This window comes from Symphalangus syndactylus, chromosome 2 (assembly GCF_028878055.3).
Source record: "Symphalangus syndactylus isolate Jambi chromosome 2, NHGRI_mSymSyn1-v2.1_pri, whole genome shotgun sequence".
In the NCBI taxonomy this organism is placed as follows: domain Eukaryota; kingdom Metazoa; phylum Chordata; class Mammalia; order Primates; family Hylobatidae; genus Symphalangus; species Symphalangus syndactylus.
Window position 1 is genome coordinate 107,227,783 of NC_072424.2, and position 19,742 is coordinate 107,247,524.

The window sequence follows — 19,742 nt, forward strand, 5'->3', positions numbered from 1 at the left end:
CCCCCAGTGGACTCACAGCAGATAGGATTACCTTAGCGATTTCTGAGGAAGACTGCAGGCTGCACATGTTTCTCGAGGTGGTCCTCTGTCCGGGAAATATCGTGAGAGGCTGATAAAAGATCCCAATTCTATTAATAGGAGTATTCATGACCGAGATCTTAAGCTACCGAGGCCTCTCCATTCGGGCTCTTTTTGCAGGCAGCGTAATAAGAAAGGTGCCACATGCTGACTCTAAAAGAGGCCATTCAGCTGTGCGAATGAATAGCATTTTCCTGTCCTACCCACGGGGTTTTGCATAGCTGTGTGAATTTCGGCCACAGTCTGCTCTTTGTAACTGACCATCTCCTGGGAAGCCAGAAGGGAAATACTTCCATGAAGACCAATTTTACAGCATTTCAAAACACTTCAAGCCTTTTACCTGCTGTGGCAGAGTGCTTCGTTTGACTAAGATCAAGAGAAAAGAGAACAAGGCTTTTCCTCATCAAGTAAAAATTTCCTGTGTGCTGATGAGTCATCTCTGAGGTACACTCTTCGGGAAGAACACTGTGCATCAAGAGCCTGCGTTGGGCTGCTTGAGAGCCTCTGCTGAGTCAGCACTCACTGGGGCAGTGGCCCAGCCAGAGCTATTAAGTGCAGATCTTAAAAACAGATGTGTTGGTGAGAGTGTGCAGGTTATTTTCTCATGTACTGTGTGTTCTAAGAGACGTCATAAGCAGCCTGTATATCGACCTATCTTGTGAAAATAGAGAACAGGGAAAGGAATTGTGGCTTTGGTAATTTAAGGAGCCTTGATTATTTATGGAGCTGTGTGTTATGGTAGCCAAATGTGATCTACTTAGCCAGGACTGCTGTATGCTTTGCAAGGCCCAGTGCAAAATTGAAAATGCAGGGCCCCTCACTGAAAAATTATTAAGAATTTCAAGATGGTGACAGCAGAGCATTAAACCATGTGACTGCACAGCCCCGTACCTAGCTCTCCCCCTCAGCACCCTAGGAAGCTGATCTTTGAACAGTGGCAGTTGAAATGGCGTACGGTGGGTTACATTTTTAAAATGTGCTGGGTTGCCTAGCAACTGGCAAGGGCCTGAATGGGCTGACGTGCAGGTTTAGATACACCATCTTGAAAGTCTAAATTCATGGAAACCTTCTAGTGGACTGATAATTTTCAAGAAAAAGTAATATAGTGGGAGATGGAAATGGGGAGGGCAAGAAAAAACACATTTTTCTACTCTTATAACCCAAGTGGCTAGCTTGTCATTTTCCCTGTTCGATCTTCTAAGAATAGAACTCTTCATACGTGAAGGAAAAATGAAAGGGAAATTCCAGTTTTCTCCAAAATATAAATAAATTTTTAGAGGATAATGAAACTATGAGTTAATCAATAAATATGTCTGAGCAATTCCTTTAGCAATTCAAGGGTGTGATATAAGAAAACCGATTCACACTCACTGAGCACTCGATAATAAGTACTTACTATGCAGTAGACTACAGAGATGAATAATGTATAGTTTTTATTCTGAAAGAATTATGCTAATATGTAAGAAACAATTAGACAGACAGCATCATTACCTTTTTAAAGAACAGTCCATAATCTCCTGTCTTTCTCTCCTGGGTGTGTATTTCACAGGGTCCTTGTGCTGCAGAATCAGAACCAGCTCTTTTGATAGGGAGCAAGCAGTTCGGGCTTTCAAGAAACAGTCACATTGCAATTGCATTTGATGACACCAAAGTTAAAAACCGGTATGTATCATCCTGAGACACTGGGAAAGAACCGATAAATGAGGAACTGAGTATTCGTGTTTAATCAAGTTGAATCTACTACACTTACTAATTAATGAAGTTAGCTTTTCTTTTAATTCACTGAGTACAATAGAGAATAGAATTTTATTTGTCTGAGCCTGAGGAGCCCAATTTAGGAAATCAGTAGCCCGGTAAATTCCTCATCTCTGAGAAGGTTTTACTCTCCTTTATGAAAATGCAGCCACGATCTGATACCGCTCTATTTTAGCATGAGAATGCTGTTATTTTTCTGTTTGACTTTGCGTGCTTTTGTTTCACAGTCTCACAATTGAGTTGGAAGTAAGAACCGAAGCTGAATCCGGCTTGCTTTTTTACATGGCTCGCATCAATCATGCTGATTTTGCAACAGTTCAGCTGAGAAATGGATTGCCCTACTTCAGCTATGACTTGGGGAGTGGGGACACCCACACCATGATCCCCACCAAAATCAATGATGGCCAGTGGCACAAGGTAATAGTCCCCTGGATATTGGCAGTACCCTAAGGGAATTACTGAGTGGCAGCCATCAGCATTCTCCTGGTGCCAGTATATTTTGCCAGGGCAGACACTGACTCTGGCAGAAGCTAAAAATAAAATGAGTGCCATATACAACTACCACAATCTTGGGAAATGTGCTCAGACCTGTGTAGGTTTACATTTGACCACTGACATGCCTCATCATGGTTCCATCACTGCTATATGGCTGTGGTTCTCAAACATCTACCCATAAACTGAGGCCAGGTGGCTGAAGACATTTCCACTGCTTTAAGTGAGAAACGTAGAACAACAGAGTGTGTTCACCATCAAGCTCGATGTATTCAATTTTAAGGAATAATATTTATTCTGAGATTATATTATAGCATTTTTATGGTGACTAAAAGGCCTTTCTATTATGAAATAGTATTTGCCAAAAGCAAAAGTTGGCAACACTAAAATGGGTCCCAACCCCCGGGTTTTCACAGACCACCTAACCACACAGTGGTCTGTGAAAACCAGGAATCCAGGAATCTCTGGTTGATCGTGTTTAAAGGGCTCTAAGGTATCATTTCTACTGACAGTTATTTGGAACAACTTTAAAAACGTTGGCCTTACACCCAGAAACTGGTACTATTGTGGGCACAGAAGGCTCGTTTGCCAGCTTACTGTCCTCTTTGGCATGACTGCAAATAGATAATATACTGCCTGATTAAAACAAAATTTCAACATTTGTCACTGCACCTGCGATAGCCTATTAAAGTAAAGTTTCCCTAGGTAGACCAATAAAATTTTTAATTTTCAGAGTACGATATTATTAGATGTTAGATTTGGTTAATGTTAACATACTTTGACTTGTCATATTCTAGAAAGCCAAAGAACCTTAAAAAACGCAAAGCCAACCAATTTGTTATCATGGAAATAAGAAAAGGAATCTTCATTTTTGCCAGGAGCTTATGACTAGCAAATACGGATCCAAACGAAGGAGCTCTCATTAAGATTTCTTCCATCTCTAGCTAAAAGAATAATAAATATGACATTTGAGAAAAAGACATATTGTTGAACCACAATGAGGCTGGGATTAAGAAAGGGAACTTAAATACTCTAATTAGTCAAAGTAATAATGGATTTTATTTTTGATGGTTTTTAAAAATTACTTCCCAAACCAGGATAGATACATGTAAAATGAAGTGTTAAATTACTCTAATCCTGACCCAGACTCATTTTTAAACCATCATGGTACTTTAGCATTTCACAGGCTTTCACGCTCCTTTACCTAAATTCAGACTCAAGGTTTTTATACTCCAGCCAGTCTTTACACCCCTTACTTCATTCTGTCTCAGAAGATAATTCACTCCACTGCCCTAATTTCAGCCTCAGTCAGTTCTCTATCTTCTTCCCCCACTTTGTACTAATCAGATTCTGCAGAAAGAAGTGCAGCTTATTTGTACCACTCTTTCTTTAATTCTGCACAAGAAAGGCCTGTTAGGCAAAGGGATGTAGCGTATCTGAAATCGTGTTGGGAGCCCAGGCTCTTTGCTCAATCAAACTAATGCACTTTTGAAACTGTACATGAATTTTGCTGCCCACTTAATTCATGAAAGTGCTATTAGTCTGCAGGATTCCTTACAACATTCCTCCCTGTCCACACATATCCACACTTAGCAACCTACCGAGGAGACTTCAACCTAAAACTGACCCAGGAAAATTTGGTATTCTTTTGGTGATAGTAGTCACGGAAAAGACAGAATTTGAGATATTCTGTAAAATGGGTTTAACTTTCCCATAGATAATGGGCTTAGCACATACTAAGCACTGTGTAAATTGTTTCAATTTTTCTTGGTAACATCGTTAAAGTCCTTATGTCTTATACTCTGCATATTTGAAATTTGTTCAGGATTGGCATTAATGACTCCTTTCTTTTTTGTAGATTACAATAATGAGAAGTAAGCAAGAAGGAATTCTTTATGTAGATGGGGCTTCCAACAGAACCATCAGTCCCAAAAAAGCTGACATCCTGGATGTCGTGGGAATGCTGTATGTTGGTGGGTTACCCATCAACTACACTACCCGAAGAATTGGTCCAGTAAATATCTGATTTCTTCTTTATTACTTAAATATGTGGCTGATTCATTTACTGATATATTTTGACTTATTAGGTCACATGGGCCCATGAAAACTGATACGTGAGTAGGAAGTCATCTTTTCTGATAAGGGACAGAAGGGTTGTTTGATTGTTTGTTTGTTTGTTTGTTTTGAGACAGAGTCTCGCTCTGTCGCCCAGGCTGGAGTGCAGTGGTGCGATCTTGGCTCACTGCAAGCTCTCCCTCCCGGGTACACGCCATTCTCCTGCCTCAGCCCGGGGACTGTAGTCCCGAGTAGCTGGGACTACAGGCACCCACCACCATGCCTGGCTAATTTTTTGTACTTTTAATAGAGACGGTGTGTACTTTTAATAGAGACAGGGTTTCACCGTGTTAGCCAGGATGGTCTCAATCTCCTGACCTCATGATCCACCTGCCTCGGCCTCCCGAAGTGCTGGGATTACAGGCATGAGCCACTGCGCCCGGCCGACCGAAGGTTTTTTAGACAGATTAGATTACGAGAGACAATGCCATGGAACACTGAGTGGAGAACCTGGAGCCAGACTGTCTTGGTTTGAATACCTATTTAACTATTGACTGGCTGTGTGTTTTGGAGCAAGTTAATCTTTTTTTAACAAAGATTTCTCTTTTGCACAATAGGGTAATGATAATACTAAACAAAAAGGATTGCATAAAGATTAAATGAGGTAATTTATTTAAAGTGATTGGGTTGGGCGTGGTGGCTCACCCCTGTAATCCCAGCACTTTGGGAGGCCAAGGCAGGCAGATCACTTGAGACCAGAAGTTCAAGACGAGCCTGGCCAACATAGCAAAACCCTGTCTCTACTAAAAATACAAAAAATTAGCCAAGTGTGGTGGTGTGTGTCTGTAGTCCCAGCTACTTCGGGGGCTGAGGCACGAGAATCACTTGAACCCGAGGGGCAGAGGTTGCAGTGAGCTGTAATAGCACCACTGCATTCCAGCCTGGGCAACAGAGCGAGACCATGTCTCAAAAAATAAATAAATAAATAAATAAATATAAAAATAAAGTGACTGGAAGAGTAGCAGGCACATAAAAAGCACTGAAAGATGAAAATGACGGTATGTATTCATGGTGTCTCAGGTATAGAGATTTAGCAAATATTGAGAGATGCAGTAGTCAGAGTACAGTTATCCAATTTTGGATTCAGAATTTAAAGCCCTCACAGTTTTGTAAATCAATAGTCACAAAATAATTTTTTATCAGACCGTGTATCCTAGTTTCCTTTGGAAAGTGTTACTCTGAGAGAAGCACGGGGGATTGATTGGTGCTTTTGGAGAACACACTAGATACAAATGTGATACATTTCTATACTCAAATTAGAACACGTGATAATGTAGATTTGTTCATTCATCAAAGACAATCACCCATTATAGTTGTAATTCTCAGTATTTGGCTTCTCTTGTGGATGATCAGTATTACTGTCCTTTCATGGCTATTGAATATGCTTTTTAGGTCTATCAAAAACAAAAGTCTCTGAAGTGACACTGGTACAAGCAATTCACTTGAATTTCTAAAAACAGATAAAATATAATGGACCAGAGTGTGATTGAGTTACTTCTAAATTCCTTGAATCCCCAATGTTTCATGCAAACTTTCAAGTTTTACGCATATTTGCATTTTCTTAGGGGAGGGTCTGCTGCTTTCATTAGATATTCAAAAGGAAGAAGCACTGAACCAAACCTAATTATCTTTTCAAATAGAAATTGAACATAGGCTATGACAAAATGGGTATATAGTAAGGTTAATAAACTATTAATAGAAACATAAAATCAGGAACATAAGAGACCAATTAAAACTTATGATACCCACATGGGGCCCATAGCTCTGTCAAACCAATGGAGACATAGTGTGCAGTATTTAGACTATGAGAACAGTCATATTCCAGGTTAGATACATACAAGTTGAGAAGCACAACACAGGATTTTCTGCATCCATGCCAGGAAACCTGGTGGTTAACAGAGAACCCAGGCAGCTTTGGGGGATGTCCTATCCTAAGACAACTGGCCAATAACTACACACATAGAGCACCTCACAAATGATTGTATTTTTTTTTTTTTCTTTTTTTTGAGACGGAGTCTTGCTCTCTCACCCAGGCTGGAGTGCAGTGGCGCGATCTTGGCTCACTGCAGGCTCCGCCCCACGGGGTTCACGCCATTCTCCTGCCTCAGCCTCCCGCGTAGCTGGGACTACAGGCGCCCGCCACCTCGCCCGGCTAATTTTTTGTATTTTTAATAGAGACGGGGTTTCACCGTGTTAGCCAGGATGGTCTCAATCTCCTGACCTCGTGATCCGCCCGCCTCGGCCTCCCAAAGTGCTAGGATTAGAGGCGTGAGCCACCGCGCCCGGCCCAAATGATTGTATTCTACATAAAGACAAAGTTCTGCTAAAACCTGACATTTGTTTCTTCTGATCTGAATGTTTAGGTGACCTATAGCATTGATGGCTGCATCAGGAATCTCCACATGGCAGAGGCCCCTGCCGATCTGGAACAGCCCACCTCCAGCTTCCATGTTGGGACATGTTTTGCAAATGCTCAGAAGGGAACATATTTTGACGGAACTGGTTTTGCCAAAGCAGGTAAGGCCTTTCATTTCCTTCCTGTTGATTATTAACTAGATACAAATACTAACTTCTTGCTAGTACCAAATAATAAAAGTTCCTAGAGTCCTAAACTAGTATCCTTTATTTAAGCCAAAAACAAACTTATGGAAGTAATTAATTTCAAAAATGCCTCTTAAAAATTCATGGATCTGATCCTGATAAGAATTACTAGAAGAGATAAAGTAAAGGTCTATTTAGAGAATTTATCCTATCTCCTTCACTGGAGATTAAGAACAGCAAAATAAATAATTTTGCAGGAACACTCATGTTTATACTATGTTGTTTTTCTACCTTCCAGTTTCTGGAGATGAGATATGATTTTTTTCTTCTTTTCAATTCCCTGCAAGGCTGTATTTCATAATCTCCTCCCCATCAACACACACTCATACACACAATGCATACCCGTGTCCCTTTCTTGTTGATGGTGACAATGACTGGCATCTTTCCTGGCTTTCTCCACTCCGTTTCCAATGAACATTTCCAGTATGGTTTTATATCACTGGTCATGAAGGTACAGTTAGGAAAAAGAAATAGGAAATAACCTCTACATAATAATTTTTTAATCCTTTAATTTTTAATTTTTGTGGGTACACAGTGGGTGTATATATTTATGGGTGACCTGAGATATTTTGATGTAGGCATGCAATGCATAATAATCATATCAGAGTAAATGGGGTGTCCATCACCTCAAACATGTATCCTTTATGTTTCAAACAATCTAATTATACTCTTTTAGTTATTTTTAAATGTACAATTAATTTTTTTTTTTTTTTTACTGTAGTTACCTTGTGCTAGCGAATACTAAATCTTATTCAAACTATTTTTGTATCATTAACCATCCCTACTCCTCCCTGCCACTAACCTTCCCAACCTCTGGTAACTATCCTTCTACTTTCTATCTCCATGAGTTCAATTGCTTTAATTTTTAGCTCCCACAGATAAATGAGAACATGTGATGTTTGCCTTTGTGTGCCTGGCTTATTTCGCTTAACATAATGACCTCGAGAACCACCCATGTTGTTGCAGATGGCAGGATCTCATTCTTTCTTATGGCTTATTCATATCCATTATGTATATGTACCACATTTTCTTTATCCATTCATCTGCTGATGGACACTTAGGTGGCTTCCAAATCTTGGCTATTGTAAATAGTGCTGCAGTAAACGTGGGAGTGCATAATATCTCTTCGATATTCTTTTGGGTATGTATGTTAGAGTGGAATTGATGGATCATATGGTAGCTCTATTTCTGGTGTTTTGAGGAACCTCCAAACTGTTCTACATAGCAGTTGCATTAGTTTACACTCCCACCAACAGTGTACAAGGGTTCCCTTTTCTCCACATCCTCGTCAGCATTCGTTATTGCCTGTCTTTTGGATAAAGCCATTTTAACTTGGGTGACAGGATAGCTCATTGTAGTTTTGATTGGCATTTTTCCGATGATCAGTGATGTTGAGCACCTTTTCATGTACCTGTTTGCCATCTGAATATCTTCGTTTGAGAAATGTCTATCCAAATCTTGTACCCATTTTTAGATTGGATTATTAGATTTTTTTCCCATAGAATTGTTTGAATTCTTTTTATATTCTGGTTATTAATCCCTTCTCAGATGGGTAGTTTGCAAATATTTTATCCCATTCTGTGGGTTGTCACTTCACTTTGTTGATTGTTTACTTTGCTGTGCAGAAGCTTTTTAACTTGATGTGATCCCATTTGTCTATTTTTACTTTGGTTGCCTGTGCTTGTGGGTATTACTCAGGAAGTCTTTGCCCATTTCAATGTCCTGGAGAATTTCCCCAGTGTTTTATTGTAATAGTTTCATAGTTGGATCTCTTAGATTCAAGTCTCTAATCCACTTTGATTTGATTTTTGTATATGGCGAGAGATAGGAATCTAGTTTCATTCTTCCGCATATGAATATCCAGTTTTCCCAGCACCATTTATTGAAGAGACTGTCCTTTCCCTAATGTATGTTCTTAGAACCTCTATGGAAAATGAGTTCACTGTAGATGTATGGATTTATTTCTGGCTTCTCTATTCTTTTGCACTGGTCTATGTGCCTGTTTTTATGCCAGTACTATGCCGTTTGGGTTACTATCGTTCTGTGGTATAATTTGAAGTCCGGTAATGTAATAATTCTTCCAATTTTGTTCTTTTTGCATAGGATAGCTGTGGCTATTCTGGGTTTCACATGAATTTTAGGAATTTTTTCTATTTCTGTGAAGAATCTCATTGGTATTTTAATAGGGATTATATTAAATCTGCAGATTGCTCTGGGTAGTATGGACATTTTAACAATATTGATTCTTCCAATCCATTAACATGGAATATCTTATTTTTGTGCCCTCTTGAATTTCTTGCATCACTGTTTTATAGTTTTTATTGTACTTGCCTCTAAGATCTGGAACACGACAAGGATGCCCACTCCCACCACTGTTATTCAACATAGTATTGGAAGTCCTAGCTAGAGCAGTCAGACAAGAGAAAAAAGTAAACGACATCCAAGGAAGAAGTCAAATTATCCTTGTTGGCAAATGATATGATTTTGTATTTGGAAAAGCCTAAAGACCCCACCAAAAAGCCATTAGGACGGATAAATTCAGTAAAGCTGCAGGATACAAAGTCAACCTACAAAAATCAGTAACATTTCTATATGCCAACAGCAAACAATCAGAAAAAGAAATCAAGAAAGTAATCCCATTTACAGTAGCTACAAATAAAATAAAATACTAAGAAATTAACCAAAGAAGTGAAAGATCTCTACAATGAAAACTGCATAATAATTTTTAAAATGTGTAATTAATATACTTTAAGATAGAACATTCAGTCCCATGGTATCATAGAAATATGTGTATGTTCATTGGAAATAAACTAATAAGCACATAATATGTGGAGATTATGATGGGAAACAGAGAAATAAGAAACATAGTTCTTTCTATCAAGAATATATTATCAACTGGTAAGAAATGGAAAGAAGGCAAGTAAAAATGATTAAAGACAAAAAAAGTTCTGTAGATACTTAGAAAAAAAGATTAATTTTGTTTGGAGAAATCAGGAAACGTTTCATGGAGGAATCAGCATTTGAGCAAGGCTTCAGGTGATTTTAACACTCCCATACAAAGTAGTGGGTGATAGAAGAGTAAGACCCTCCACCAAAATATAGGTAGGAAACCTCACCTACACAGAAGCAGAAAACAGAAAAACACAGGATATGTTAAATATTGAAACATTACAGGTTAGGCTGAACCCTGAATTCCATGTGCTATGAAAGTCTAAAAGCTTCCCCCAAGATTTCTGCAAATTCACAGATGGCTGGCGTTCTCTTAGTCAAATTTTATGACAAGTTTCAGCTTCAGCTTTTGCACTTAATGGATTGACTTGCCATCCTGCCTGGGCTCTTATAATTCTGGATCAAACCAAACCAGAAAATTCTTACTCACTTCCTCTGTTTCTAATGGCCCTTGCCATCCCCTGAACACACAGTGTAATACAATTTACATAAGACTTGGGTGGTCAGAAGAGATCACTTCACTGGAAGACATACAGTTCATCTTAACCTTTGACATCTTTGTTCTTAAAAGTTTTCCAGCGACCCAATCACTGGGGCTTTTTATTGGCCTCTTCATTCCTTCTGTCCTCAGCCGAACTTCCTCATGTCGTTCCTCTCTTCTCCTTACTTCTCCCTTTTTGTTTTATTTTGCAGAACAATTCAGCTTCTTCTACCCTTTACTTTACTTTTTTATTTATTTACAGAAGGGGTGTCCCTATGTTGCCCAGGCACAACTGGCTAGCTTTTATTCATAAAATCTGCTATAAACCCACCTTTGCCAATCCAAACCCATCAAGGTTCTCAGTAGAACGAAAGTCTTTCACGTAACAGCTACCATCCTTCATTGGAGACAGCCGTGGCTACACATAGCATTTATTTCTTGCCTAATAAATAGAAGCCCTGGAGAAAATTCCCCTGAGTATTTCCCTGATACTCAGTTCAGGTGGTGTGGTCTAGACAGATCTTAACATATCACTTTGTTCCTAAGTGGCGTATCTTAAATACTTGCTCAAAGATTAAAAAAAAAAAAAAATCAAAGAGTCAAATATGGAAAATCATAGAGAAAATTAACTGGATGAACAAGATAAGTCTATTTATGTCCCAGAAGCTTCCCATCAACATTGTACTTACAGTTTCTCTCTTTATTAATAAAATATGTGGCAACTTTTGAACCCTTTCAGATGATTGTGGCACCATTTAGTGTGCCCCACTAAAACTTTACTGAAAAATAACTGAAATGTTTTTCTTAACCCAACAGAGAGACTTCTAAGATATTAATACCTGACAGTGAGATTATTTGAGTCAATCTCAGTGTGTATCCATTTATTCAAATAATATATATTAAACCTTCATGTTGTGCCAGATACCTTGGTAAGCACAGGGATGAACTGGTGAAAAATATAGACAATGCCCCTGATCTCATAGCATGTACATTCTAAAAGGGAAGGTAGCCCAGAAAATAAGCAATAACTATGGAGTGTGTTACACGATGCAATGGTGGAAGATAGGCCGGGCAGGATCTGAAACTTACAGCTCTCATTAGAATTAGCTAGCATTTGAATTGAAATATAATAAAAAGTCATGCATTGTACACGTTTGAATTAACAATCCCCATACTCTAATCCACAATATTTTAAAATCTTCATTTTACAGTTAGTGGATTCAAAGTGGGATTGGACCTTCTTGTAGAATTTGAATTCCGCACAAGTAGAACAACTGGAGTTCTTCTGGGGATCAGTAGTCAAAAAATGGATGGAATGGGTATTGAAATGATTGATGAAAAGGTGAGTGTCAGCAATCCAAACATTTCTGATTTCTTCATGATATTGTTGATGTGTAGATATCGTTCATGTGTGGGGAACTCGAATATTTCGAAGCCCGGCTGTATTCTTTGTTGGGAGAAAGCTAAATTGTATGTTTTCATCCTTCTGGATTATTTCAATTTGTGTATGTTTTCAGCATGTTGCAGGCCAGTATAAACTTTAAATGCATTAATTCTACAGCAAGCCAATTATATTGACTAATAATGAACCAAATAGTTTGAGATCTCAAGTACTTACTGTGTTGCTGTAAATACACTCTTATACTCCTCTTAAGGAACACACAATCTATGAAACTATTGACTCCAGTGGGAGAAAAGGCGGAGGTGTGGATCATCTAAAATTAGTCTGCCTCTTTTAACAGGCTAGGCATCTCTTAGAAGTCAAGGTAGCCAACTGACATATCAGTTTCTCAATTTTTTTTAAAAAGCATCCAGCTACCATTTCAAAAAACAGCAAATTTATAAAAGTAGTGTGTCAGTTTGATAATAATTGATAATCAAATTCTAAACACCTCTTTCAGCCCTGCAGTGAGACAACTTTGCACTACAGACAGCAGGTAAAAAGAGAAGGCAAAACAAGAAATTTCACAAGTTTTCTATTTGGTTATTAAATAGGAATCATACTTCAACTCAGTTCATGTTTCCACCCTTAGTGTTGCCTCCCAAGAAGAAAAATCACATAGTGACCTAAAATATTTTTTTCTTGCTTTCTTCCTCCTGCTCAATTTTCAAACTGTCCTCCAACAAAGGTAATATAGGAAAAAAGATCCACCAGCTTAGAGGTAAAAAAGAGTGAACAAATAAGTAACACAATAGTTTTACCAAATTTTCAAAACACACTTTTACTACATCTTTTTCAAGTAAGCTTCTTTTCATCACATGCTCTTAAGGGCAGTTACCATCAATATGTCACTATCATGTGCATTTCTCACCAAGCTCCTTTTACATGCAAAAGCCTGTTATGCAAACTCCACCCAATATAGTAAACATTTCAGTAATAATTACATCAGTAGAGTTTACAAACTTTTCACCTATTTACTTGCATTTTTAATCTTCTTTTTTAAGACTTCATTTCTTTTCTTTTACCTTGTCAAATGTGCTGCCAAACTGACTAATGTTTTTAATGTTTCAATATGTTTCGTTTCTTCACCAGCTTCAAAAGAATTCTGTCATCTCAAATTTCAGGGGCCTTGCCACATTACTAAAAACAGATTTTTCTCATTTAGACCAGAACTTCTAATCTAAGTTCTTCATTGTTAGGAATTTAACTGGCCTTCTGGCTCAGGTCTTTGGCACCTGTGACATGAAACGGGCTCCAAAATGTAATTTATGTAACTCTCAATCTTGTATATAAAACGAAATCCATGAAGGAAAAAAATATGATTAAAACATCAAAAGTTTAAAATTTAAAAAATCCTTTACTTTGAATTTGTAAACCAAATTAATCAGTCACTTTAAACAGTATCTTTTAAGAAAATTTTATAAGGTTCAGTAAGAACTCTCACATTCTAAAAAGATCTGAGGTAGAATTTTTCCCTGTGTACACTAGGTCCTTTTCTTGTCACCTGGCCTCAAATTTTTCTGAAAGCAGAATTATTACCAGCTTTACGTGTCTTGCCTATTAACTCCCAACAATGCCCCAAAGCAAAGAACATAATTTGTGACTCCTGGTGATTAGATTTATACTTTAATTTCTGTCGTTTTAAATTTTTTTTTCAATATGCCCAGTTACATCCATTTCAAGTGATTCTGGCAGATGTCTTTCCTAGAGACCTGATAATTTGTATGTGTGAACCATCATGATACTTCTTTAATGAAACCATCTGTGACTGTTCTATTTCCTACTTTCTAGTTGATGTTTCATGTGGACAATGGCGCGGGCAGATTCACCGCTGTCTATGATGCTGGGGTTCCAGGGCATTTGTGTGATGGACAATGGCATAAAGTCACTGCCAACAAGATCAAACACCGCATTGAGCTCACAGTCGATGGGAACCAGGTGGAAGCCCAAAGCCCAAACCCAGCATCTACATCAGCTGACACAAATGACCCTCTGTTTATTGGAGGCTTCCCAGGTGAGTGTTGGCTATCCCAGCAACAATTTCTTTGCTCTCTTATGTTAGTGGTTTTGAAAACATTTATATTTACATGTGTCTAAGAATGTGTGTTTATGTGTACTTGCTTCCTAGCTTTAGAATCTGCTTAGAATCTGTACCTTACCTAAAATTTCCAGTGTGTGAAATGAACATATTACTTATATAAACCACATGGGACTGAACTTTTCATGAGAGCCCCCAAAGTTTCCTTCGTGGAGAGATTGAAGCTAGAGGAAATGAATTTGGCTTATAAAAGATATGAAGCATTTAACAGCAATTGGAGCCAAACTTGGTGTTCTTTCTGATTTTTTTAAAATTAATATACCAGAGGAATCATAAAATGTTATGGAACTTATTTCCTCAAGTTCTGGAAATCATTGGGTTAAACATAGCTAATTTCCCCCTTATGTTATTATAGAGTTTATATTTATATTACAAAGAAACCCAAGCAATAAATCCTCATTCAAAGTCCTTCTCTAGCACATTAAATATAGCATGTGAACTGTAGAGATTTACCTAAAGTGCCCATAAACAAGAGTGGCCAACTTGATGAGAAGTAAGCCAAGTGCCTCTTAATAAGTACTGTAATAACATAGCCTCCTGGAATGGTCTTTCATCATTTTGTTAAGAGGGACTTTTGTCCCTGTTTATATAAAGCTCCTTTGCTTAATGAAACAAGCAAAATAAATGTATATTCAGCAATTGTTGACGGAGCAATGTTGATAGAAATGCAATGGGGGCCCAATGACAGCTCCTCTTTCCAAAGTGGCTTCTCGTTTTAAAAATATCTATCTTTTGCTTCAATCAATCAGGATAAATTCCAAGATATTATGAAGGAGGTAATGTACTTCTCCATTCAGTCTATGAAATGGGATCCTAATTAACACCTAGTAGGCCTACTGAAACAAGCACCTCTATAATAAGAGGAAGATTCTACATGAATATCCAACCTACTTAACTTTTAGGGATTTATTTTTACAATATAAGTAAGTGATAAAGTCACCTTCAGAAAGTTCTAAGTCAGTACTTAAAACTATTTGATCAATTGCTTTGTTTCATGAAGCAACATTTGACAATTTTAAGTCACAACTGTAAATTTGTTCATCCCAAACCAAGTTATTTCATGTCTTAAGATGTATAATTCTAGATGTTTTCATATTTTATAACTATTAAAAAGTTGAGGCTGGGCATGGTGGCTTATGCCTGTAATCCCAACACTTTGGAATTACACTTTGGGCATAGATGGGCAGATCTCTTGAGCCCAGGAGTTGGAGAGCAGCCTGGGCAACACGGCGAAGGAAGGATCGCTTGAGCCCAGGAGGTTGAGGCTGCAGTAAGCCTTGATTGCGCCATTGCACTCCAGCCTAGGCAACAGAGCAAGAACCTGTCTCAAAAAATATTTAAGTTGATCTTTCTCTACAATTGTATTAGTAAGGCTAAAAACAAAACCACTAACTTGGCATAAAACAGCATTCCAATTTAATCTCAAGCTAACAGTCGACTTTGAAACATGCTCTTAATATTTGGTGTAGGAGCATTTCAAAGCTGAGCCCTCTTGTGTTGCCTTTTTCAGATGACCTCAAGCAGTTTGGCCTGACAACCAGCATTCGGTTCCGAGGTTGCATCAGATCCCTGAAGCTCACTAAAGGCACGGGCAAGCCACTGGAGGTTAATTTTGCCAAGGCCCTGGAACTGAGGGGCGTTCAACCTGTATCATGCCCAGCCAACTAATAAAAATAAGTAAGTGTAACCCCAGGAAGAGTCTGTCAAAACAAGTATATCAAGTAAAACAAATATATTTTACCTATATATGTTAATTAAACTAATTTGTGCATGTACATAGAATTCTTTCTGTATTCAGATGGTGCTAATTCAGACTCCAGACTGAATTTTAATTCAAGTTCTTTCTCAAGTCTATAAATATTAAACTGATTATTTCATTCATTCTAAATAATTGCCTGTTTTGTGTGATTTTAAGGATAAAAGGTAACTGGCCATAAATTGTTGAATTTGCAACATGCCCTCCAGTCATCTCAAGGAAAGAGTTCAGATGTAATTTATGGAGGCAATTTTTTTTTAACTTTTACTCCTATTAATACTTCTTTTATCATCCTTTACCATGTATGACAGCTTTGGCCTTCTGTCCAAGCCACTGACAGCAAGTGAATTTGGCATGTGTGATTGGGAGGAAATCAGTTCCCTTACTCTATTTATGAAAGAATTAGCACATCATTTTCCTGACCCAAGTTCATTATTAGAGAGTTTAACTAGCCGTATGAGTGAATAGCTTTTTATGCTGAAGGTAGAGGGTATAGATCAGATTCAGGCCAGAAAGCTTAATTACTTGATTTTCTTATTTGATAATGATTTATGGGCTTTGGGGAGATGCCAGAACCAAGCTTATGAATGACAACTAAGCACACATTTGATACTACAGTACTAAGATTTGGGGCTCTCTAAGCCTACAGTGAATATCACAATTTACACCTACGTGGAGAGGAATAATGCTGAAATGCATTTGTACTTATCAGGAAACAATAAACCAGAACTTAAAAGGCATACTTCATTGAGTCTTTTGGAGTTGTAATTTGACCTAACAAATTCATTTTCTAAATACGTTCTGTGTTTTGTTCTCCTTTTACCCATTACATCAATCAGTCATCTTCAAAGAGCTCTGTGAGAAGACTGGCCTTGATTTTATTCACCAGCTTAAAAAGGAAACGTTTCATTTGCCATCTTTAGTAGACAATACTTGCAGTCTAATAATTCAGAACATGTAAAAGAACAGGAAACTTCTTTCTCCTATAGAAATTTTAGCAAAAAAGAATAATCATCTCTGACAACGTTATCCAGTAGGGGAAGGAAGGTGCTGTTTCCAATCGAGGTGATGGCTGATGGGTGACATACATACTCACTATTTCACCACCATCCTGTTGCTTAATACAATTTGTACACACAACTTTATTCTAGAGAAGCAATTCTCAAGCTTGGCTCAGTGTTTGTTTTTAAAAACCTGCCTATGCTTTAGAAAAGTGCCTAGGGAGTTTTAAAAAATCTAGTACCTGGTCCAGTGATTCTGATTTTGTCTAGGACATAGCCAGAGCATAATGTTTTGTTTTGTTTTTTTTTTTGAGACGGGGTCTTATGTTGTCACCCAGGCAGGAGTGCAATGGCATCATCTTGGCTCACTGCAGCCTCAACCTCCCAGTTCAAGTGATCCTCCTGCCTCACTCCCCAAGTAGCTGGGACTACAGGTGGGCACTACCACGCCCAGCTAATTTTTATATTTTTAGTAGAGAAGGGTTTCAACATGTTGCCCAGGCTGGTCTCGAACTCCTGAGCTCAAGTAATCTGCCTGCCTCAGCCTCCCAAAGTGCTAGGATTACTGGCATGAACCACTGTGCCCAGTCAAGCATGAGGATTTTTAAAAACATTCCCAGGCAATTCTAATGTGTTGTTAAGGATGAGAAGAACTATTCTAAAAAGAAACATTATCCTCCATGCCAACAAAGAGTTTTATAGTCATTTGAGAATTCTACTATTAGCTTTGTCTTGGCCATTTCCACACCCATTAAAAATAATTAATAATATTATAGGCCAGGTGCAGTAGGTCACACCTGTAATCCCAGCACTTTGGGAGGCTGAGGCAAGAGGATCACTGGAACCCAGGAGTTTGAGACCAGCCTGGGCAACATAGGGAGACCCTGTCTCTACCAAAAATTTAAAAATTAGCCAGGCATAGTGGCATGCACCTATAGTGCTAGCTACCCCAGGAGGCTGATGCAGGAGGATTGCTTGAGCCTATGAGGTCAAAGCTGCAGTGAGCTGGTGATCATGCCACTGCACTCCAGCCTGGGCAACAGAGCAAGACCCTGTCTCAAATAAAAGATATATCTTTCTATATCAAATATTGAATCTAGTGAATTTAATATATAAAACATTGAATCTAGTGAATATCTATCTTTTAACCAAACTTTAAGAAATAAAACTTTTTGAAAACCAATGTGTTTTAAAAGTGGAAACATACATCTGTACTAAACACTGACATGACTTTTTGGGCTTAATCTGGACACTGAGTGGGATAAACAGGAATAAAGATGTTGGGTTCCTTAGATTAAAAGCTAAAGCCTTCCTTTCTTGAGTCCTGCACAGAAAGATACGTAACAAAACGGAAATCAAAGGTACTTAAATTGGCACTCCTATCAAAATAAAGTCCTCCTTCAGTCAATTTGTAGGTAGATGCCTTAGAATGATAGAATGATAGAACTGGATGTGAATTGAGATCAGCGAATACAGTGATTCTCTAGCTAGATATTAAAAGTGCTTTGGGTGCTTAAAAAATCTACATTTGGGCTGGGCACAGTAGCTCACGCCTGTAATCCCAACACTCTGGGAGGCCAAGGCAGGAGGATCGCTTAAGCCCAGGAGTTTGAGACCAGCCTGAACCACATAGAGAGAACTTATCTCTACAAAAAAAAAAAAAATTAGCCTGGTGTGGTGGTGCATGCCTGTGGTCCCGATGACTTGGGAAGCTGAGGCAGGAGGTTCACTTGAGCAGGATGGGTTGAGGCTGCAGTGAGCCAGTGATCGTGACACTATGCTGCAGCCTGGGCAACAAAGCAATGTCCTGTCTCAAAAAAGAAAAAAAAAATTGACATCTGGGTGTCACTCCAGCCCAATTAAACTATAATCTCTGGGTAGGGCCCAGGCATTGGCATTTTCTAAAAATCCCCACTTGATTCAAATGTGAAACCAAGACTGAAAACCCCTGGGCTCCTGTCACCTCCACATTTTATGGGGAGGAACTAGAAGGAACTCAAGGATATTTTGATAACTGTGCTCAAAGTCCCACCTTAGTAAAGTTTCCCAATGTAGTCCAGACAGTTGCATCTGGATCCAAGCAGAATTCACTGAATTAGGGTTGGGCAAAACTTGTACCATGCAAAATTCATACTCCAGAGTGAACCATGAATTTGGATAACCAAAAATTGTCCAAATTTTAAGGTTAGAAATAAGGACATTTTGGTTAGGCACGGTGGCTCACGCCTGTAATCCCAGCACTTTGGGAGGCTGAAGCAGGTGGATCACCTGAGGTCAGGAGTTCGAGACCAGCCTGGCCAACATGGTGAAACCCCGTCTCTACTAACAATACAAAAATTAACCAGGTGTGGTGGCAGGCCCTGTAATCCCAGCTACTCGGGAGGCTGAGGCAGGAGAATCGCTTGAACCCAAGGGGCGGAGGTTGCAGTGAGCCAAGATTATGTTACTGCACTCCAGCCTGGGCGACAGAGTGAGAATCTGTCTCAAAAATAAATAAATAAATAATAAATAAGGACGTTTTATGAAAGGGAAAAGTTTCTTCTCTAGTATTTTTAAATTAATTTCTGACCTCAAAAATCAAATTAGTTCTTATCCCAAAACAAGATAAAATATTTTCTCCATCCAGCCTTGTCCCCTCAATGATTTCCTCTCCTCCTGCCACCCACAGCAATTATGAAGAAAGCAGAAGACTTTTCATTTATTTTCCAAATACCCACTCCTACCAGGTTGTCAGCCTTCTTCTTTAAAAAGGTGCTTTGCACTTTAGAAGAAAAACATTTGTGAGGGGACTTTTATTGAAGTTACCATGGTGAACACCACTGACTAAAGAACAGAGCAGATTTCAGCCCCAAAGCACCAGAACACTGGCAGACACTTAAGGCTTCAATTAGCACTTTAAAAAAATCATCACTATTTTCTCCCACTTTGATTTAACCTATTGTCCCCAACTACAGAACTCTTCTAGATTTCCTACT

General features: G+C 38.5%; 1 protein-coding gene across 2 annotated transcripts in view; it reads left to right on the forward strand.

Annotated features, from left to right (window-relative positions):
* LAMA2 (laminin subunit alpha 2) overlaps positions 1-15,890 on the forward strand; it is a 625,547-nt gene extending 609,657 nt beyond the window's left edge. For both annotated transcript variants that reach the window (XM_055263701.2, XM_055263709.2), the window contains 7 exons: positions 1,628-1,740; positions 2,061-2,250; positions 4,184-4,339; positions 6,804-6,957; positions 11,683-11,813; positions 13,704-13,926; positions 15,521-15,890. In XM_055263701.2, the coding sequence (XP_055119676.2) occupies positions 1,628-1,740; positions 2,061-2,250; positions 4,184-4,339; positions 6,804-6,957; positions 11,683-11,813; positions 13,704-13,926; positions 15,521-15,678 (1,125 nt within the window). In that variant the 3' untranslated portion in view covers positions 15,679-15,890. The remainder of the gene's footprint in view (positions 1-1,627; positions 1,741-2,060; positions 2,251-4,183; positions 4,340-6,803; positions 6,958-11,682; positions 11,814-13,703; positions 13,927-15,520) is intronic.
* The last annotated feature ends 3,852 nt before the right edge of the window (positions 15,891-19,742 follow it).